The sequence below is a fragment of the Tursiops truncatus genome, chromosome 9 (genome assembly GCF_011762595.2).
Source record: "Tursiops truncatus isolate mTurTru1 chromosome 9, mTurTru1.mat.Y, whole genome shotgun sequence".
In the NCBI taxonomy this organism is placed as follows: domain Eukaryota; kingdom Metazoa; phylum Chordata; class Mammalia; order Artiodactyla; family Delphinidae; genus Tursiops; species Tursiops truncatus.
The window spans coordinates 77,249,079-77,272,732 of NC_047042.1; the positions used below are offsets into that span (position 1 = coordinate 77,249,079).

Here is a 23,654-nt window from a genome sequence, read left to right on the forward strand (position 1 = left end):
ACCTGCCAATGCAGGGCACATGGGTTCAAGCCCTGGTCTGGGAAGATCCCACATGCTGTGGAGTAACGAAGCCCACGGGCCACAACTACTGAACCTGTGCTCTAGAGCCTGTAAGCCACAACTACTGAGCCCACGTGCCACAACTACTGAAGCCTGCACATCTAGATCCCGTGTTCCATAACAAGAGAAGCCACCGCAATGAGAAGCCCGTGCACCGCAACGAAGAGTAGCCCCTGCTCACCGCAACTAGAGAAAGCCCGCGCACAGCAACAAAAGACCCAACTCAGACATAAATAAATAAATAAATAGATTAATTAATTAATTAAAAAAAAGAAAGAAAGAAACTTGTAATTGAAATTTTGAAACATAATAATTTGTGACTTGCAAATGGCTAGTAACAGCTTCTTAGAATGGTAAATGATTTTAGAGCAGCCAAACCAAAAGACATTTCAAGAAATAACAGTCAAATCCATTCACAAAGGCAAATTAGCATGCAACATTTTCCATATTTTGGCCTAATAAGGTAAGAGTTGCACTGAAATGCATACTTGTAAGATTCAAAAGATGAATTAAAGCCAAAGGCTCACCGATAGCTCTTTTAGCTACTCCAAAGCTCTGCTGGAGTCAAGCTGATTTAATTAATGTATTATGACTGGGGAGTTCTCTTTTAGGTAGGGACTAAGCTCTAACAGACCATCCCTTCTACGCATAACAACGATAAACTCTGGACAGAATACAAACAAAACTAACTACGTGAGGGCTTCAGAGAATGAAGAATAGCAGGCGGTCTGGGGAGAGTGTCAAAACTCGGAAGAAATCAGCAGTGCCGTAGTTGAGCTTGCTGTTCTCTTGGCATTGCCCTGAGGAGGGGCCACGTGGTGTGAAGAGCTAAAAACCTGCAAGCAAGCTCACTGACTTTCTGATCTGAGGAAACAGGGCTAAAACCCACAGCACCACAGCCTCTGGAGTGTGACTGGAAAATGCCAAAAAGGACAGATTCAGATAAAGTGAAGCCCAACTTCCATGTAAACTCTGGTCCAAGTCTGGAAGGACTGAGCATGTGCAGGTCAGATTACAAGCAATCCAGATAAAGATGAAAGAGCTGAACTTGAGCTACCTGTCTCAGGTGAGACAGAGTTTTCAGTTTAAGTCTAGCCAAGTTAATAAACCAAACAAAATCAACACTTTTCAGAGAAATGTAGCAATCCAGAATCTCCACAGCATGACTCTTCAACTCATCCAGGATGTTCTCCAAAACTATTCAGCTTAAGAAAACGAGAAAACTATGACGTGATCCATTCTCAAGGGAAAAGACAATCAATATATGTCACGCCCAAGTTTACCCAGAATTTTGGAAATATGAGGTAGACTGTAAAGTGGCTTTTACAGCTGTGCTCCATGTGACAGAGGAAACTACACTCGTAATAAATAAAAAGATAGAAATTCTCAGGAGAGAAAGAGAAAAAAATGTACTAAATGGAAAGTTTAGAACTAAAAGAGAATATCTGAAATAAAAATTCAAGTAAAGAGCTAAAGGAAGTTATTGATTCTTCAGGGAAAGGATACCAGAGGGAAATGAATGAACATCACTGAAAATAGTAAACATCTAGGTAAATTTATTATTACTTTTTAAATATACACATGCTTTTCACCACTTAAACATTTACAATTACAGAATGTTAGAACTAGAGGGACCATTAAGATTATATATTAAAACCACCTTACTTTACAGGTGAAACATCTGAGGCTCAGAAAGGAAGTGACTGCCCGGCTCAAGGCCATAAAGCAAGTGATTGTCTCCAGTAAAACCTGGCATTTATACTCTCTTTCTCAGGCTACTTTAATCCCTCAGCACCAATTCCAGACACACTGCAGATCCAGTACTGCATCAGCAAGCTTTCTCAGCCTTAACTTCTTTGTGTCTCAGTTTTCTAATCAGCACAATGGGTTGATAATGGTACCTACCTGAAGGGGTGATCACGAGTATTTAAAAATAAAAATATATAAAGTAATTTGAACACTGTCTGGAACGTAGTAAGTGCTATATAATATTGTTTCCAACCATGATAATGCCTGCCACCATCATTTTCTAAAGCCTGTTACATCTCCCTGCTGACATATTCCAGGAGGAAAAACAAAGGGTCAAAATAGAATAATTTGTGAAAGAAAAGAAGAAAATGGGCTGGAAGTTGCACTTATTAATACCACACTACCTATTGCCCCATTTTAGTATGAGAGCTCCTCAGTGAAACCATGGATGAAAAGGACAAGAGCCACTCTTCATACCTTTGGAACCATTGCCTGAGGCAGACAGCCATAAGCAATAGAAATAAAGCAGGATGGGTATAAATGCTTAGGATAAATACTGAAATAAGAAAGCTTTTCCCGAAAAAGAAAATGGAATTTAGATAACACCGTATTTCAGCAGTCAATCGCTGATCACAGTAAATAATACATGACCAGTGGACCTTCAAGACAGCAGAGGAGAAAGACGTGGAGATCACCTGCCTCCCCACAAATACATCAAAAATACATCTACGTGTGGAACGACTCCTACAGAACACCTACTGAACGCTGGCAGAAGACCTCAGACTTCCCAAAAGGCAAGAAACTTCCCACCTACCTGGGTAGGGCAAAAGAAAAAAGAAAAAACAGAGACAAAAGAATAGGGATGGGACCTGCACCTCGGGGAGGAAGCTGTGAAGGAGGAAAAGTTTCCACACACTAGGAAGCCCTTCGCGGGCAGAGACTGCGGGTGGCAGAGGGGGGAAGCTTCGGAGCCACGGAGGAGAGCGCAGCAACAGGGGTGCCGAGGGCAAAGTGGAGAGATTCCCGCACAGAGGATCGGTGCCGACCAGCACTCACCAGCCCGAGAGGCTTGTCTGCTCACCCGCCGGGGCGGGCGGGGCTGGGAGCTGAGGCTCGGGCTTCGGGGGTCAGATCCCAGGGAGAGGACTGGGGTTGGCTGCCTGAACACAGCCTGAAGGGGGCTAGTGAGCCACAGCTAATCGGGAGGGAGTCCGGGAAAAAGTCTGGAACTGCCTAAGAGACAAAAGACCATTGTTTCGGGATGCGCAAGGAGAGGGGATTCAGAGCACAGCCTCAACGAGCTCCAGAGATGGGCGCAAGCCGCGGCTATCAGCGCAGACACCAGAGACGGGCATGAGATGCTAAGGCTGCTGCTGCAGCCACCAAGAAGCCTGTGTGCGAGCACAGGTCACTGTCCACACCTCCCCTCCCGGGAGGCTGTGCAGCTCAGCCTGCCACTGCCAGGGTCCCATGATCCAGGGACAACTTCCCGGGAGAACACACGGCACGCCTCAGGCTGTTGCAACATCATGCCGGTCTCTGCCACCAGAGGCTCACCCCTCATTCTGTACCCCTCCCTTCCCCCAGGTGAGTGAGCCAGAGCCCCCTAATCAGCTTCTCCTTTAACCCGTCCTATCTGGGTGGGAACAGACACCTGAGGGCGACCTACACGCAGAGGCAGGGCCAAACCCAAAGCTGAACCCCAGGAGCTGTGCGAACAAAGAAGAGAACGGGAAATGTCTCTCAGCAGCCTCAGGAGCAGCAGATTGACTCTCCACAGTCAACTTGATGTACCTGCACCTGTGGAATACCTGAATAGACAACGAATCGCCTCAAAATTGAGGTGGTGGACTTCGGGAGCAACTCTAGACTTGGGGTTTGCTTTCTGTGTCTAATTTGTTTCTGGTTTTATATTTATCTTAGTTTAGTATTTAGAGCTTAATATCACTGTTAGATTTGTTTATTGATTTGGTTAGTCTCTTCCTTTTTATATATTTTTTTTCTTTTTCTCTTTTTGTGTGTATGTGTATGATTCTTTGTGTGATTCTGTCTGTATAGCTTTGCATTTACCATTTAACCTAGGGTTCTATATGTCCACTTTTTTGGGGTTTTTTTGTTTTGTATAGTATTTACCGTTAGTTATCATTGGTGGATTTCTTTATTGGTTTGGATGCTCTCTGCTTTCTTTCTTTTATTTTTTTTTTAATTTATTTTATTTTTATTCTTGGGTGCATTGGGTCTTTGTTACTGCGTGAGGGCCTTCTCTAGTTGCGGCGAGTGGGGGCTACTCTTCATTGCAGTGCGCAGGCTTCTCATTGCGGTGGCTTCTCTGGCTGCTGAGCACGGGCTCTAGGCAAGCGGGCTTCAGTAGTTGTGGTGCGCAGGCTCTAGAGCACAGGCTCAGTAGTTGTGGCACACAGGCTTAGTTGCTCTGCGGCATGTGGGATCTTCCCGGACCAGGGCATGAACCCGTGTCCCAGGCATTGGCAGGAAGATTCTTAACCACTGCACCACGAGGGAAGCCCTCTTTCTATTTTTAAAATTATTTTGTTAATTTTTAATAATATATATTTTTAATAACTTTATTTTATTTTTTTTTCTTTCTTTCTTTTTTTCTCCGTTTTCTTCTGAGCCGTGAGGCTAACATGGTCTTGGTGCTCTGGCTGGGTGTCAGGCCTGAGTCTCTTAGATGGGATAGCCGAGTTCAGCACATTGGTCCACCAGAGACCTCAGACCCCACATAATACCAAACGATGAAAGCTCTCCCAGAGATCTCCATCTCAATGTGAAGACCCAGCTCCACTCAAAGACCAGTAAGCTACAGTGCTGGACACCCTATGCCAAACAACTAGCAAGACAGGAACCCAACCCCATCCATTAGCAGAGACGCTACCTAAAATCATAATAAGTCCACAGACACCCCAAAAGACACACCAGACGCAGTCCTGCCCACGAGAAAGACAAGATCCAGCCTCATCCACCAGAACACAAGCAAAAGTCCCCTCCACAAGGAAGTTCACACAAACCACTGAACCAACCTTACCAACTGGGGGCAGACACCAAAAACAACGGGAACTACGAACCTGCAGCCTGCAAAAAGGAGACCCCAAACACAGTAAGTTAAGAAAAATGAGAAGACAGAGAAATACACAAAATATGAGGGAGCAAGGTAAAAACCTACCAAACCAAACAAATAAAGAGGAAAAAGGCAGTCTACCTGAAAAAGAATTCAGAGTAATGATAGAAAAGATGATCCAAAATCTTGGGAAACAAGTGGAGAAAATACAAGAAACATTTAACAAGGACCTAGAAGAACTAAAGAGCAAACAAACAATGATGAACAACACAATAAATGAAATTAAAAATTCTCTAGAAGGAATCAATAGAAGAATAACTGGGGCAGAAGAAAGGATAAGAGCAGAGCAGGAAAGGATTTTCTGCAGAGCAGAAAAAAGAAAAAGAATGAAAAGAATTGGGGACAGTCTCAGAGACCTCTGGGACAATATTAAAAGCACCAACATTTGAATTATAGGGGTCCCAGAAGAAAAAGAGAAAAAGAAAGGGTCTGAGAAAATATTTGAAGAGATTATAGTTGAAAACTTCCCTAATATGGGAAAAGAAATAGTCAATCAAGTCCAGGAAGCGCAGAGAGTCCCATACAGGATAAATCCAAGGAGGAACACACAAAAACAAATATTAATCAAACTATCAAAAATTAAATACAAAGAAAAAATATTAAAAGCAGCAAGGGAAAAGCAACAAATAACATACAAGGGAATCCCCATAAGGTTAACAGCTGATTTCTCAGCAGAAAATCTGCAAGCCAGAAGGGTGTGGCAGGACATATTTAAAGTGACAAAAGGGAAAAACCTACAACCAAATTACTCTACTCAGCAAGGATCTCATTCAGATTCGATGGAGAAATTAAAAGCTTTACAGACAAGTAAAAGCTAAGAGAATTAAGCACCACCAAACCAGCTTTACAGCAAATGCTAAAGGAATTTCTCTAAGAAGGAAACACAAGACAAGGAAAAAAACCTATAAAAACAAACCCAAAACAATAAAGAAAATGGTAATAGGAACATACATATTGATAATCACTTTAAATGTAAATGGATTAAATGCTTCAACCAAAAGACACAGGCTTGCTGAATGGATATAAAAACAAGACCCATATGTATGCTGTCTACAAGAGACCCACTTCAGACCTAGGGACACATACAGACTGAAAGTAAGGGGATGGAAAAAGATATTCCATGCAAATGGAAACCAAAAGAAAGCTGGAGTAGCAATTCTCATATCAGACAAAATAGACTTTAAAATAAAGACTATTAGAAGAGACAAAGAAGGACACTACATAATGATCAAGGGATCAATCCAAGAAGAAGATATAACAACTGTAAATAGTTATGTATCCAACATAGGAGCACCTCAATACATAAGGAAAATGCTAACAGTCATGAAAGGGGAAATCGACAGTAACACAATCATAGTAGGGGGCTTTACCACCCCACTTTCACCAATGGACAGATCATCCAAAATTAAAATAAATAAGGAAAGACAAGCTTTAAATGATACATTAAACGACATGGACTTAACTGATATTTATAGGACATTCCATCCAAAAACAACAGAACACATATTCTTCTCAAGTGCTCATGGAACACTCTCCAGATAGACCATATCTTGGGTCACAAATCAAGCCCTGGTAAATTTAAGAAAATTGAAATCGTATCAAGTATGTTTTCTGACCACAATGCTATGAGACTAGATATCAATTACAGGAAAAAAAACCTGTAAAAAATACAAACACATGGAGCTTAAGCAACACACTACTTAATAACCAAGAGATCACTGAAGAAATCAAAGAGGAAATGAAAAAATACCTAGAAACAAATGACAATGAAAACACAACAACCCCAAACCAATGGGATGCAGCAAAAGCAGTTATAAGAGGGAAGTTTATAGCAATACAATCCTACCTCAAGAAACAAGAAACATCTCAAATAAACAACCTAACCTTATACCTAAAGCAATTACAAAAAGAAGAACAAAAAAATCCCAAAGTTAGAAGAAGGAAAATAATAAAGATCAGATCAGAAATAACTGAAAAAGAAATGAAGGATACGACAGCAAAGATCAATAAAACTAAAAGCTGGTTCTTTGAGAAGATAAACAAAATTGATAAAACATTAGCCAGACTCATCAACAAAACAAGGGAGAAGACTCAAATCAACAGAGTTAGAAATGAAAAAGAAGTAACAACTGACACTGCAGAAATACAAAGGATCATGAGAGATTACTACAAGCAACAATATGCCAATAAAATGGACAACCTGGAAGAAATGGGCAAATTCTTAGAAAAGCACAACCTTCCGAGACTGAACCAGGAAGAAATAGAAAATATAAACAGACCAATCACAAGTACTGAAATTGAGACTGTGATTAAAAATCTTCCAACCAACAAAAGCCCAGGACCAGATGGCTTCAAAGCCATCAAATGTTTGACTTCAAATGTTTGAATTCTATCAAACATTTAGAGAAGAGCTAACACCTATCCTTCTCAAACTCTTCCAAAATATAGCAGAGGGAGAGACACTCCCAAACTTATTCTATGAGGCCACCATCACCCTGATACCAAAACCAAAGATGTCACAAAGAAAGAAAACTACAGGCCAATATCACTGATGAATATAGATGCAAAAATCCTCTAGAAAATACTAGCAAACAGAATCCAACAGCACAATAAAAGGATCATACACCATGATCAAGTGGGATTTATCCCAGGAATGGAAGGATTCTTCAATATACGCAAATCAATCAATGTGATACACCATAATACCAAATTGAAGGATAGAAACCATATGATAATCTCAATAGTTACAGAAAGCTTTTGACAGAATTCAACAGCCATTTATGATAAAAACTCTCCAGAAAGTAGGCATAGAGGGAACTTACCTCAACATAATAAAGGCCATATATAACAACCCCACAGCCAACATCGTCCTCAATGGTGAAAAACTGAAACCATTTCCACTAAGATCAGGAGCAAGACAAGGTTGTCCACTCTCACCACTATTATTCAACATAGTTTTGGAAGTTTTAGCCACAGCAATCAGAGAAGAAAAAGAAATAAAAGGAATCCAAATCAGAAAAGAACAAGTAAAACTGTCACTGCAGATGACATGATACTATACATAGAGAATCCTAAAGATGCTACCAGAAAACTACTAGAGCTAATCAATGAATTTGGTAAAGTAGCAGGATACAAAATTAATGCACAGAAATCTCTGGCATTCCTATACACTAATGATGAAAAATCAGAAAGAGAAATTAAGTAAACACTCCCATTTACCACTGCAACAAAAAGAATAAAATACCTAGGAATAAACCTATGTAAGGATACAAAAGACCTGTATGCAGAAAACTATAAGATACTGATGAAGGAAATTAAAGATGATACAAACAGAGAGATATACCATGCTCTTGTATTGGAAGAACCAACATTGTGAAAATGACTATACTACCCAAAGCAATCTACAGATTCAATGCAATCCTTATCAAACTACCAATGGCATTTTTCACAGAACTAGAATAAAAAATTTCACAATTTGTATGGAAACACAAAAGACCCCGAATAGCAAAAGCAATCTTGAGAACAAAAAACGGAGCTGGAGGAATCAGGCTCCCTGACTTCAGACTATACTACAAAGCTACAGTAATCAAGACAGTATGGTACTGGCACAAAAACAGAAATATAGATCAATGGAACAGGATAGAAAGCCCAGAGATAAACCCATGCACATATGGTCACCTTATATTTGATAAAGTAGGCAAGAATATACAAGGGAGAAAAGACAGCCTCTTCAATAAATGGTGCTGGATAAACTGGACAGCTATTTGTAAAAGAATGAAATTAGAACACTCCCTAACGCCACACACAAAAATAAACTCAAAATGGATTAAAGACCTAAATGTAAGGCCAGACACTATAAAACTTAGAGGAAAACATAGGTAGAACACTCAATGACATAAATCACCGCAAGAGGGCTTCCCTGGTGGCGCAGTGGTTGGGGGTCCGCCTGCCAATGCAGCGGACGCGGGTTTGTGCCCCGGTCCGGGAGGATCCCACATGCCGCTGAGCTGCTGGGCCCGTGAGCCATGGCCACTGAGCCTGCGTGTCCGGAGCCTGTGCTCCGCAGCGGGAGAGGCCGCAGCAGTGAGAGGCCTGCGTACCGCAAAAAAATAAATAAATAAATAAAAATAAATCACTGCAAGATCCTTTTTGACCCACCTCCTAGAGAAATGGAAATAAAAACAAAAATAAACAAATGGGAGCTCATAAAACCTAAAAGCTTTTGCCTAGCAAAGGAAACCATAAACAAGACGAAAAGACAACCCTCAGAATGAGAAAAAATATTTGCAAATAAAGCAACTGACAAAGGATTAATCTCCAAAATCTACAAGCAGCTCATGCAGCTCGATATCAAAAAAACAAACAACCCAATCCAAAAATGGGCAGAAGACCTAAATAGACATTTCTTCAAAAAAGATATACAGATTGCCAAGAAACACATGAAAGGATGCTCAACATCACTAGTCACTAGAAAAATGCAAATCAAAACTACAATGAGGTACCACCTCACACCAGTCAGGATGTCCATCATCAAAAAATCTACAAACAATAAATGCTGGAGAGGGTTTGGAGAAAAGGGAACCCTCTTGCACTGTTGGTGGGAATGTAAATTGACACAACCACTATGGAGAACAGTATGTAGAGGTTCCTTAAAAAACTAAAAATAGAACTTCCATACAATCCAGTAATCCCACTGCTGGGCATATACCCTGAGAAGACCATAATTCAAAAAGAGTCATGTACCACAATGTTCACTGTAGCTCTATTTACAATAGCCAGGACATGGAAGCAACCTAAGTGTCCGTCGACAGATGAAGAGATAAAGAAGATGTGGCACATATATATAATGGAATATTAGCCACAAAAAGAAACGAAATTGAGTTATTTGTATTGAGGTGGATGTCCCTAGGGTGTGTCATACAGAGTGAAGTAAGTCAGAAAGAGAAAAGCAAATATCGTATGCTAACACATATACGTGGAATCTTAAAAAAAAAAAAAAAAAAAAGTTTCTGAAGAGCCTAGGTGCAGGACAGGAATAAAGATGCAGACGTAGAGAATGGACTTGAGGACACACGGAGGGGGAAAAGTAAGCTGGGACGAAGTGAGAGAGTGGCAATGGACATATATACACTACCAAATGTAAAACAGATAGCTAGTCGGAAGCAACCGCATAGCACAGGGAGATCATCTGGGTGCTTTGTGACCACCTAGAGGGGTGGGATAGGGAGGGTGGGAGGGAGATGCAAGAGGGAGGAGATATGGGGATATATGTATATGTATAGCTGATTCACTTTGTTATACAGCAGAAACTAACAAACCATTGTAAAGCAATTATACTCCAATAAAGATGTTAAAAAATAATATTAATAATATATGACCAGAACATAGGCTGTCAATTAACCAAGCATGAGTGAGTAAAATCCAACAAAATTTTCTGTATTTCTGATTTTTCCAATCTATTAATCACAGCATAGTAAGAATGCCCCAAAATATGAATTGACCTAGAAAAGCAGAAAAAAAGTGAAAATAAAGTAAATCTTATTTCACATGTCAGGAACATTCTTAATAAAGTATGCATAATGAGAGGCAAATGCAATTGTAATTAAGCATGAAGGCAGTTACATATTTCCCATGAAACAATTATGCAGAATATGTAAAAATAAGAGTGTCAGTAAGTACTTCGGGGAAGCGCTGGCATTTCATTTTACAACAGATTTCTTAGACACAGAAGACCAGAACATTCATAAGATCACTTCAAAGTCCTATTTAAAGCCACAGAGGTGTTGCTACCAGTCCGCTTACCATTTCTTCAACATAAGGGTAAAGCATGTCTCCAAAGTATTCGGTAGATTCGATTGGAAGCTGTGCCGGCAAATTGTCAATGGAGCACATCAGAATCCCAGAGCCTTCGACGCTAGGAGAAGCAACGTGCTTTATTCGGATGGACAAAATTTATGTGTAAGCGCTAACTTTCGCAGATGTCTACTGCGTTATTTACACTTCATAATCATTTGTAATCTTCTACCACAGTATATAGGAAAATAAACAAGACTTTTCAAATAAAACTTTTCCCTTCTTCACAACCCATGGAAATGTAGTATGTGTGTGTGTGTATTTAAGTGCTCAAATCTGAATGTGGTTTTTCTACCAAATTTTTTAATATGCTTGAGCGTATCTCTGGAAATTTGCATAGCCTTCATAAAGCCGTGAAATATTGAGTATTTTAGAGTAGTATATCAAAGGAAGTAAATGATGCATTATTATGTATCTCTCCCCATCTAACAGCTTTAGCAGACTCACCTGTCATGAATAATATGCTGATCTGCATCATACATGCAGAAGGGATGCTCTATTGTCGTGCACTCAGTCATAAACTCAATAGATCCTCCGGTGTCAGCTGAAATGTCACATATTGCCACAAGTCTGTAAATAACATCAATACTTAGATGTGAACATGGATCTCTGAAGTCTCCGACAGAATTTAAAATGAGTAAAAATGAAAGGTGCTTGAACAATTTTCAATGTAGATGCTAAATATTTCCTAGGCTCCTTAGCTCTTTTTCCTACAGCTCACATGTTCAGGAAACTGTTCTTTTGGGATACAGAGAATCTTCCTAATAGGAGTTTTAGTCTCCCCAAGCAAAAAGAAAAAGAGGAAGAGGAGATGGATAGAGGAAGATAAGAAAGGAAAAGAGATAGAAGTAAAAGAAAAAAAACCCTCCTTATACATACTACTATATATAAAATAGATAACTAATAAGGTCTATTGTATAGCAGAGGGGACCCTACTCAATACTCTGTAATGGCCTCTATGGGAAAAGAATCTAAAAAAGAGTGGATAGGGAAGTCCCTGGTGGCTCAGTGGGTAAGACTCCACACTCCCAGTGCAGGGGGCCCAGGATCAATCCCTGGTCAGGGAACTAGATCTGCATGCATGCCACAACTAAGAAGTCCACATGCCGCAACTAAGACTCAGTGCAGCCTAAATAAATAAATATTAAAAATAAAAAAGAGTGGAGATATATATATATATATAAAACTGGTTCACTTTGCTGTACAGCAGAAACAACACAACATTGTAAATCAACTATACTCCAATAAAAATGAAAAAAAAAACCCTCCCTAGAGAAATCATTGACAACAGCCTAAAGTTAAGCTAGTCAGCCAACTTTAAATAACTTAGCAAGTTCGACTACACTACCTCCACCCCGCTTAGTAATACATCATTTTATGTGTTATTACATAGAAATCTCTGGAATTATGAACAAAAGTCTCAGCCCAGGATTCGAAATCCTTTTGAAGTTGACCCCAATTTTCCTGCCCGATCTCTAATTTCCACTTGCCCATATAAACCCTATACTAGGGCTACAGTGTCCCACTCACTGTCTTAAACTGTGCTTTGGTGGCTCCATAGTTATCAAGCACCAATCCTATCACTTGAAATCCCTGTTCTCACTCCTCCCTAGAGACTTTGCCGAGCCCATGCTCCCACTTTCTTCTAAACTCTTGCGATATTGATTGCTCCTAGCATTCCTTTGGAATTGAATTGATGCCAGCTACATGCCTGAGGGTAGCAACCACATTTTTTCTTTATCTCTCAGCTTAGCAGAGTGACAGGCAGACCAGGTGCTCCACAAATATTTATTTATTAACGAATTCATTCAACGTTTAGTAATTATTTGAATGAACATTATATGTCAAACAACGTACTGGGTACCTGTGGCCAAAACAAATAGGGCCCCTATCCTTAAGGAGATTAAGTTCTAGTAAGTTCTAGTGAGGCAGGAAATATCATAAACACAGGAAAATAAAAATCATAAACACATGAATTTCAGGGAAAAATATAGTAACAGACTGAAGAGTGATGGGAATGGGGAAGCAAGAGACGACCTCTCTGAGGAGCTTACTTTTGAGCTACGTGTGGAGTCCCATAAAAGAAGAGAATCTCAAGAAGGAGGAAAGAAAATAGACTCACAAACATAGAAAACAAACATATGGTTACCAAAGCGCAAAGGGGGGGGAGGGAGGGATAAATGAGGAGCTTGGGATTAACAGATATACACTACGATATATACAATGGATAAAAAATGAGGACCTACTGTATAGCACAGGGAACTATATTCAATATCTTATAATAACTTATAATGGAAAATAATCTGAAAAAGGAAAATATGTGTATATATATATATATATATATATATATATATATATATGTAACTAAATCACTGTGCTGTATACTTGAAACTAACAGGGCATTGTAAATCAACTAGACTTCAATAAAAAAAATAAACTTGCTCCCTAGAGCAAACAAACAAAAAAAAGAAACTTTGCAATCTCAGTTATCCCTAACATGTTATCACCGAGTCCAGCTGATCACTTAACACAATTAAGCCCAGAACACTTTTTCTAACTTTCGGGATGTCACCTTATACATATATATATAACTGAATCACTTTGCTGTACACCTGAAACTAACAACATTGTAAATCAACTATACTTTGATTAAAAAAAAAAAGGAGGGAAGGTTAACTGTCAAATATTTCCAAGAGATTAAATAAGATAAGTCAGACAACTGGTTATTACTAGTCAAGTCCTGTGCTATGTGGGTCCCCTATGTGTGATACCCTCACAGTGGGCCTTGCTGCTGAAAACTGCCATCATTGCTGAAGTCCTTACTTGTGTGGCAGTGCAGGGCAGCCTTCAACACCAGCAACTGAGGACTTGCCTGGAGCCAGGAGACTCTGAGCATCTTGGCGGGTTAGTAGGCGAGGAGTGTTTTGTTCCCAGTAGATTCCATTAATTAAACAAGTTGTATAGGGTGCAATCTGTAAAGCAGATCCCAAGGTCAGCGAGATAGGAAACAGCCTTTTTCAAAGCAGTGTGCTGAAAGAGAGCTATCAGTAAAGTTCATGAGAAATAATTTAACGTTATTTCTAATTGACTTCGTTATTTGCCAAGTCAGTGGCCACCTTTCGAAGCAAAGACGATAAATACCCACCCAGATTTCAGTGGAAAATTATCTCATTATAGAAAAACACATGAATATAAATACATTAATATCTGTGTTCTATAATGCCTTGCATAGCCAAGAAAAAGGAAATAACAGAAGTTCAAGTGACCAAGTGCTCTACTTCCAGCTCAGCCTCTAGTAGCATGTGATCTAAAGCATGCTACCTTAACTTCTCTGGGCTCTGTTTTCCTTACCTGCCAGATGGGGATAACGTGTACCCTATTCCTCAAAGGAATGCTGTGAAGATTAAATCAGATAACATCTGTAAGCTCCATGGGCAAATGCGCTACATGCATGCATACATGGTAACTAGGTCATTATAAGTTTGGGGATGCATCCAATCACCAGTATTTCTGTGACTGGGGAAGAGAAGGGATGGAAACTTACTGGATTCAAAATTTTTCAATTTGAAACTAGTTTTATAATTCCTGTTTCTTAAGCATCTCAAGCATTTTCAAGCCACAGGTAAGAGTTCTTCTATAATATGCTCTACATGCTATAACACTAAATTTCATACCAGAATCTAAAAATGTTATATTGTTCAAATACATTTAAAATTATTTAAAATATTCCTTTTCACAATTAGATGCATGCATTTTTTTGTTGGTTTATTTTAAGAAGGACTGTTGCATGACCAATGACTACAAAACACACAAATATATTATCCTTCTTATAAGACGAGACCAGAGTGTCCCCATCAGGAGGATCTGAACTGGAAGTAACTTTTGTACAGTGGAGGTGGGTCTTCCATAGCCATACTGTTTCACTCTGGTCCCCTGTAATCAATGGCGTGTATTTCAAGATGGCTGGCTGAGGTTGACTGCAATTTGTGGCCATAGAAGGGATAGAACTATGTTGAGAACAACTCTCATAGACACTATGGTTTCTCAACAGTACTAACTAATTCAGGATAAATACAGAAAAGAGTAACCCACAGGAAATGGTTTAGAGCAACTGGGCACATGCAGACCTGAAGGAGAAACAGAGTCAGTGAAGCAATGTGCACACCCATAGAAACTACCAAAGCCACAAAGCAAAGGCCAGTCCAAACACCAAGAAAAGCCAACAACACCTAAGGACAACTCATAATACCCAAAGGACTCCCCACAAGTCAATATGGAGAACTGAAAACCAATGTACACAATCACAATCTCTCTCCTTGAAAGCAGCCTAACTATAGCGTATCACGAGCAACCAACTCAAAAGCGAGGCATGATACTCACATCGGTATTAAAACGGCTTATGTAGCGCTCAGGATATTTGTCATACTCTACAGGATCATAGATACCATCTGTTTTCCGGACGAGATGATGATGGCGACTTAACACTGTCCCGTACACTTTTCTCAGGTCTTGCAGAGGAGAAAGGAATTAGTCAAGTGGGTCACAAATGATAAAGGGTTATGGTGATAAAATACTATAACACTGAAACTGTTAAAAAAAACAGTAAAAGACACAAACACTCGCCCGCCCCGCCCTCCCTACCTCCATTTTGGGAAACTTCTTTTAATTCGTGCGGCTCCACGTATTCACAAGGTAATTCATTGAAGATTTCTTGGGCTCCCTGTAAATAATGCATGAGTGAAAACTCTAAAAATCAATCCGAGAAGAGCCAATACGATTTCCTGCAAAGGTTCCAACTCCTCTTCCCCACAATTTTATAGCTCAACTTGCCCTGCCCCGCAACTGGGACCACAACACGGAAGCACAGGTGAGCCTCTTGCATGCAGCCTGTGAACCAACTTTTATTCCCATTTAAACACCACTCATTGGAAGGGGCTTTAATTTTTTTACTTAAAGTTATTCAGCATAGAAGCAAGGGGGTTTAAGAACTGACAGTACGATAAAAATATTTCTATTTAATTTTTGCTCCATTGCAGAAATTATTTCAAGTGGGGAAACTATATTTCCTACTTATATCAGATGGCTATCTCACAGTGCAATATAAATAGTGATGTCCTGTTTGTAAAATATTTTCGCTGAAGAAAGATCTATTTTGCAATTACAAGTTTCTCTATGGGATCAAAAATACATTCTCGAAACTACCCCAGAAGGAAGAAAGTAACAATAGTAGTCTTGAGTTAAGCCTCTTAACATCTTTTGGCAAAACTCCAAATCTTATAAAATTTACATCCTGGGGTCACTTCCAAATTTTGGGATATCTCAGTGATAGAGGTAAAGCAGAGCACCCTAAGAATAGACCTTTACACAACACGGAGTTATCCCTCTAAAAAGAAAAAAAGAAAAGAAACACCATTCAAAGCCTCTGACAGCTTGGAATCAACTCAAAGCAAAGACACTAAGTTTGGACCAGTACTGCACTTTACTGTGGGAAAAGTACATAGGTAAGAAAAGTACCAAGAACAGAATGCCCAGTCGTGGAAAAGAAGGGCTCTGAAATGTCACACAAAATGCCCACATCCTTTGGGTCAGTGTCAGAGTTTCAGACTGCTTTACAGAAAGAAGACAGTTGGAGCATACCTTAGATACATTACCAGTCCCTGTGAACACAAATGTTAAGGGCCCTATCGACTTTGGCATCAATCCCAGAGATATTTCATAGCCAGTGTCTCGGACAGCTTGCACAGCCTGACTGCTGTTCCTGTAGTTATGAGCCATGCCAATGTGCTGCAAGCAAGCACACGTGGATCACATTAGTCTACCACCTGAGACAGGTTTCTATTCTTAAAATGTGACATGTATTTAAAAAAAAAATGGACACAATAAACATCTCACCATAAAAGGTGTGTGATGTCCCAAAGCAAGGAGCCTTAAACCCATTCCATGTAAAATGTTGATCATCCCTGTTGCAGAATCAGACCAACAGAAAGACCATTAGTTGGGAGGAGTTGAAGCTGTTCTCTCTACCTGTCCTCCAACCTGCTCCGTGCTCTGAGAAAGCACAGACCACAGCATCTCAGTTTGGAAGGGGCCCCGGTAGTCATCTTATCCATTCCCTCAACTTTCTGCCATCGAAAGCGTTAACCCAGCTGCACCCCGACCTGTCCCCTCCACATCCAATCCTGCTAAAACGGAGAGTGCCCCTCTTTTTCTCTAAGGTTAATCTCTCCACCTTTGCTCCAGATCCCATCCCTTCCTGTCTCTCTCAGGAATTTACTCTTGAATTATGTCCTCTCTCTATCCCTCTCTATTGGTTCATTCTTATCAACATTTAAACACGCCTCCATTTCTCTCATACCAGAAACAAATGAATAAGCAAAAAAGAAGTCACCATTGACCCTATGACCCCTCCCCCCATCATTTCAGTGACCTACACAGCTAAACTCGTGGACACTTTTCAGATCTTGGCTTACTTGTCAGAGGTATCTGGCAATGTAGAGCCCCTCTTTGTTGGGACTCTCTTCCCTCAGCTTGCCTGGCTTGAACATTTTCACCCTACATTTCTGCAGGCTCCACTTCCCATGCCCATTCCTTTTATATGAGTGCCTTGCCCTTTGCTTGGTATTGGTCACTCTCAGGATTCTGTCCCAGGCACTATTCTCTTCAATCTCTACATTTTTCCCTTAGCTAATCTCATGCATTCCTAAATTTCAAGTACTCTCTGTATGATGATGACTCCAAGTCTGTATCTCTAACGCAGATATTTTATTTCAAGACCCAACCAACCACCTTATGGATTTCTCAATCTGGATGTCCTTCACGTAGCAGAAACTTAGCATGCCTGTAACGAAGACCTCAGCATCCATTCTCCCCTTCTTTTCCAGAAGGGAACTTTCCCTCTCCATATCCCTGACAAATTTTCTTTGACCTTTTTTCTGATGTCAACTTTTAAAGGAATAATTTACATACAACAAATCACACCAATTTAAAGTCTATAGTTTGATAACTGTTAACAAATGCACACACCCATATTACCACCAACATAATCAAAATACAGAATATTCCCATCACTCCAGTCAATCCTCCCCGAACTTTGGCCCCAAACAACTACTGATTTTATTTGTCTCTATAGATTCGTTTCTTCTACAGTTGCATACAAATGAAATGTTAAGTATTTACTCTTCTTTGTGTGTCTGCTTTTACTCAGGAAAATGTTTTTGAGATTCGTGCATACTTTGTGCGTACAAGTAGTTTGCTTCTTTTTATTGCTGAGGAGTGTTCCGTTCTATGGATGTACCACGGTTTATTTATCCATTCCTCTGCGGATTGTCTGGGCTATTATGAATGAAGCTACTATAAATAATTCTTTACAAAAAATAATTTGTTTCTCTTGATAAATGCCTATGAGTGGAATTTATTTTGTACATTGATATGCAAGTGTTTTATTTATTCTTGAGATGAGTCTTTCAAGGATTTGCCTATTTTGTCAACGTTGTCAAATTTATTGGCTTATTCATAATATTCCCTTATCATTTTTAATATCTGTGACATATATAGTGATGATTCCTCTTGTATTCCTAATATTGGTAAAAAGTGGCTTCTCTCTCTTTTTTTTAAAAATCAATCTAACTTGAGGTTTATCAATTTTATTGATTATTTTTTTAAAAAAAGAACTGGCTTTTGATTTTCTCTATTATTTTCCTGTTTTAATTTAATTGATGTTCCCTCTTATCAATATTATTTCCTTCCTTCTATTTGCTTTGGGTTAATTTTGGGTTAATTTTGGGTTAATTAATTTATTTTTCTAGCTTCTTCTGATGGAAATTTAGATTACTAATTTAAGAACTTTCTTCTTTTCTAATGAAAGCATTAAATGCTATAAATTTCCTTCTAAGCACCACTTTACCTGCATTCCACAAATTCTGGTGTGCTGTGTTTTAAATTTTCATTCAATTCAAAATATTTTCTAATTTTTCCTGTGATGTCTTCTGGACTCATGGGTTATTCAAAAATACATTGTTTATCTTCCAAATATTTGGAAGTTTCCTATATATCTTTGTATTATAATTCCAAAATCAATTTTATTATAGTCAGAGCACATACTCTATGATTTCAGACCTTTTAAGTTTATTAAACATTGTTTTGTGACCTAGCATATGGACCATCTGGATGAATGTTCCACAGGAAAGGAATGTGTTCTGTTCTGCAAGTTGCTGGGTGGAGTGCTGGGTGCTCAAGAACTTCCACTGATGTCAGGGCGGTTGATAGTGTTTTGCGTCCTCTATCCCTACAAATTTTCTGTCTACTTATTCTGACAATTATACACCTTCAAGTAGTCTAATCTGATATAGAGTTATAACATGTGGTGTTTCTCAACTAAAGATGGTTCAAAGTACTAACTGGGACAAAAATCAAGTACTGTTTTTCCCCAAACTCCAGCTTGTATCCTTGCTAGACTGCTCCTCTGTTGGCTCCTGTCCCCATACCTTTTCTCCCTCTTTTACCCTTTCTTCCATTCTTCAATTTCTCATCACCAAACTGACCTCTCTTTCCAGTCTTCCAAACAGTAAAAATTAAGAGCCTAAGCATAGCTGTTGTCCTTCTCCCTGCTCTCTTTTTCTTAATTTTTGTAATAAATATAGTTTAATGATTTTATTTTATTCCCCTGATATTCATCACCCTTAGTCACACCCCCATGTTTATTTTTATTGGTGGAAATGAACACTCCCATCCCCTTGCCACAAAAAAGAGAGAACGCAGTTACTCCCCAGGCAAATTTAGAAAATGGGTGATGTAACAGCCTTGGCATACCTACCTGCCACACCTGCCCACTGTCCAAACGCCACTACCCGTATTCCTCTATGATCCACCATTTTCTCATAATCAATAAGTCGGATTTCCTGAAGAAACAGTAAAAAATTTCTCAAGCAGACCCATCCAGCTTAATTTGAATGAGTACAAAACATATATGAGCAAGTGATTATTTCACAGTATTCCCTCATAAAATAGATCTTGACTTGCCAGGTGCACCATGAAATATTTAGAAAATGCTGGGTCACAAACCAATGATAGGTTTGTGATGAGAAATGAAAGAATGGTCCTAGCAGGGTGCTAACACCCCTTGATAGTAGGCAATAAAATAACAAAGGCATGATTTCTTTTAACTTTTAGCCCAGCACCACTGACAAATATATCCACATACTGCCCCCACTCATCCTCACATCCTTCCCTCTAGTCTCAAAAACCACAAGTCTTTCCTGAGACTAATCCCTGTGAGCTAGATGCCAGCTTTATTCTATGTCCTCCAAGACCTCTCAAACTTTTTCTTTCTTTTCTTTCTTCCTTCTTTACACTGTTCCTTTCCCTCAGCCATTCTAAATACACCCAGGTCTCTCTTCTACTTTAAAAATAACGACTATACACCCTCTCAAGTCCATACACACAAATCTATCTCATTCTCTCTCTCTCTCCTTCTGTCTCTCTTAGTATCTCTCTGTTTCTCTGTCTCTCTCTTTTTTTTCTCTCTCCAGCCTTTCACAAGCGAACTTTATTTTAAAAGTAGCACAAGCTGCTTGCTCTTCACTTCCTCACCTTCACTAAAATCTTGTCCTTCCTCTTTCCTTGGGAATCTTCCCTCTCTCTTGGAAATGTCCTATTACCTCATGCTTAAAAACTGCTGACACATTGGAATTATAGAATGTTTTAAATAGTCTCTTTCCTCAAAGATGATATAATTTTTGCCATGTGCTTGGATTTAAGAATATTTAATATTAATCCAACTCCAAGTAATTTGTTACAAAATGTTGCCCAAAAGCAGCCCTGCTGGGTCTGTTTTCATTAATTTTCTTGAAATGAACGAAACTTCATATAACCAAAAAGAAAAATGTTTCTAAAGTACTTTTTGAGGAGTTTTATCTGCTTAAAGTGAAACATTCTTCTATAATACTATTTCCTTTAATTACTTTTTGAATTGATTCTTATGAAACACTGTAAATTAACTACAGTGTCTGTTTAGTGAATCTGAAATTAGTAAGAATGTGTTCTACAGGTTTATGTAAAATACATTTTCCTCCATTACTTTTACTGTTTGTGAAACTCTCCTGTCCTCTACCTATCGTCAGATTCAAGTCTAGTTTCTAATGCTCTAACATCCTTACCCCAGGACTTAGACCTTGGACTTCTCCATCTACAGTCACTCCTTACCCTCACCCAGTCTCATGGCTTTAGATACCATCTAGTCTCTGACAACTGAAAAATGTGTATCTGGAGAAGCTGCCCTCCTGAGCTACAGACTCACATCCAATGGCCCACTCAGCATCTCCCCTTACATGTCTAATGGGCAAATTAAACTCGACAGGCCCTAAGCTCAAATCTTCATCCTCCCACCCAAGCCTGCTCCTCGTGCAGTAGCATCATGTCAATCTAAAGCAACTCCTTTAAGTTACTCTAACCAAAATCCTGGAGTCGCCTCTGACTCCTCTCTTTCTCTCATAGTCCACATTCACCTCATCCATGAATCCTGCAGGATCAGACCTCTAAAATACATCCAAGATTGTCCATGTGTCACGACCTCCACTCCCGCCACCCTCAACATCATTTGCAGCCTAGCATCTGGACTAGTCTAGACTAACAATCTTCTTATCAATTTTGCTCTCCTTCTCCCGTCTCCAACTTTTATTCACAGAGCAGGCAGAATAAGCATCTTAGAATATGATTAACTCTAATCCTCCATTCAAAAAGACTGTCTGTCGGGCTTTTGCACTACTATTCTCTCAGGCTGGAAGGCTTCTCCCAGATGGATATGGCTTGATCCTTTGCCTCTTACAAATTTTTGCTCAATGCCAATACTGCAATGAGGCACTCCCTGATCATCCTATTTCAAGTAGCGTTATCACCTCCCCTAGTGCCCAGCACTCCTTTTTTTCTTCTGTATTATATTTATCTCCATTACACATATCACCAAGCGACATATGAGGTGTTGTTTATTTATTCTAGTGTCTCCTCGTACTAGAATGTAAGCTATGTTCATTGCAGTGATCAGTGTCAGACACATTGTAGGCACTTGGTAAATATTTGTTGAGTATTTTAAATAGATGTATTTTAAATAGATGATAGTTTTTCCACAGTATTTATATCTCAAAAAATGTTTCTTTTCCTTATGAATGTTAATAAATGTAAAAATAGTTTCCAGTACAGTTCTGGTACTACAGAGCTGTGCAGCCTCAGTCAAGTCACTTCACCTCTCTGGGCTCCATCTGAAAAATTAGGGTGGTAAGTTATATGATCCCTGAGGTTCCTTTTAGCTCTAAAATTCTACTTGCTAATATTTGAACTATTAACCTTATAAGTTAATAATCATTTGGAGCAAATGCTTCTATCATTCTTCCCATTTCAGAATACAAAGGAATGAAATGTGTTTGGTTCCTCTTATCACAAACTCCAAACTTGCCCAGCAGAGCAGCCCGAAGAGTAGCAGAACTATACAAGGACTAACTGCAGATCACCTCTCCTACTGAGGTGAATACGTGATGTATTTTCTAGATGCTGAAAGAAAACTAAAACTCCACTTGACAGTTAAAAGTTAAAAAAAAATATGTTTCTATGTTAACATTTATGAATATTGGCCACTAATTACCTGTTTTAGGATCTCATCCAACAAACCCATATTGGCCTCCTGAGCCTTTATGGTGTGGGAGAAGAATGCATAGGTCTTCTTAGGCATTAGTTTTTCTTCTGGGGGTCTTTTAACTCCCAAAATTAAACAAGCTTCAGAAATATCCTCCTGAAGAATGCCACCAGCTTTGACATATTCCTGGGAATGTAATTTTGATTAAAAGTTATTCTCTTGATTTGTTGTATTCATATTTTCTTTAATAAATAAATGTAGCAATTAAAGTCACAACCTTTTGAAGGAAACAAATATAAGGAACAAATCATAGAAAAACTACTTCTAATATTCTTACTTGCTGGCTAAAGATCAATCTAACATGTTTGACTTTTGTACCAGAAACAAAAAATTAGAGAATTCAGCACATACTTTAATCTAAGAACAGTTAATAGTTTGACCATAACCGCTAGCACATGTGATTTAAATATACATGTAAAATGTATATTTTGTGCCAACAATGCCCTGAAACATTAAATGCTAAATAGTAATATACTTTTAAAGGAAATATATATGCTTTTATATACAGGTATACTTTTAAAGGAAAGACATATATGCAATCTTTTCTTTTCTTTTGTTTTTTTGTTGTTCAGTTAGTATTTATTACTGCCCTACTCTGTTCCATGGACTGTGCTAAAGATGAGATAGGACACAAAGAAACAGAGACAAGCTCTCCCCTGTAAAGGAGCTCACAAAATATTGTAAAAAGAAGTCAGAGGCACAGTGCATGAGGCTGAATTCAAAAGAACATTATGAGTAGCATAATCTAAGTGATATATTAATTTAATGGATATTGAGATAACTCCCAGGTGAGATGATCAAGGAAATGTGGAAATTTAAATTAATCTAAAAGGCTGGGTAGGATTTGGAGGGATGGAGATGGGAAATACAAGGTGGTAATATCAGTAAGAGATAGTGAAGGAGATGGGAAAGTAAGGAGATGTTTAGGGCATAATAAGTGAATCAATTTAGAAAAATAGACTGAATATTATTATGGTGAATATAAGCTTTATTGGATAAAAATAAAAATAATCATTGATTTTTTTTTTTTTTTTTTGCGGTACGCAGGCCTCTCACTGTTGTGGCCTCTCCCGTTGTGGAGCACAGGCTCTGGACGCGCAGCCTCAACGGCCATGACTCACAGGCCCAGCCACTCCGTGGCATGTGGGATCTTCCCAGACCGGGGCACGAATC

At 39.1% G+C, this 23,654-nt stretch overlaps 1 protein-coding gene across 4 annotated transcripts in view; it reads right to left on the reverse strand.

Moving 5' to 3' along the window:
• The window catches only part of AASS (aminoadipate-semialdehyde synthase), a 72,639-nt gene that overhangs the window by 38,131 nt on the left and 10,854 nt on the right, over positions 1-23,654 (reverse strand). For all 4 annotated transcript variants that reach the window (XM_073809875.1, XM_019924709.3, XM_033863186.2 and 1 more), the window contains exons 3-11: positions 22,431-22,607; positions 19,611-19,695; positions 16,691-16,758; positions 16,436-16,582; positions 15,440-15,518; positions 15,179-15,306; positions 13,622-13,770; positions 11,246-11,368; positions 10,748-10,859 (exon numbers count right to left, since the gene is read on the reverse strand). In XM_073809875.1, the coding sequence (XP_073665976.1) occupies positions 10,748-10,859; positions 11,246-11,368; positions 13,622-13,770; positions 15,179-15,306; positions 15,440-15,518; positions 16,436-16,582; positions 16,691-16,758; positions 19,611-19,695; positions 22,431-22,607 (1,068 nt within the window). The remainder of the gene's footprint in view (positions 1-10,747; positions 10,860-11,245; positions 11,369-13,621; positions 13,771-15,178; positions 15,307-15,439; positions 15,519-16,435; positions 16,583-16,690; positions 16,759-19,610; positions 19,696-22,430; positions 22,608-23,654) is intronic.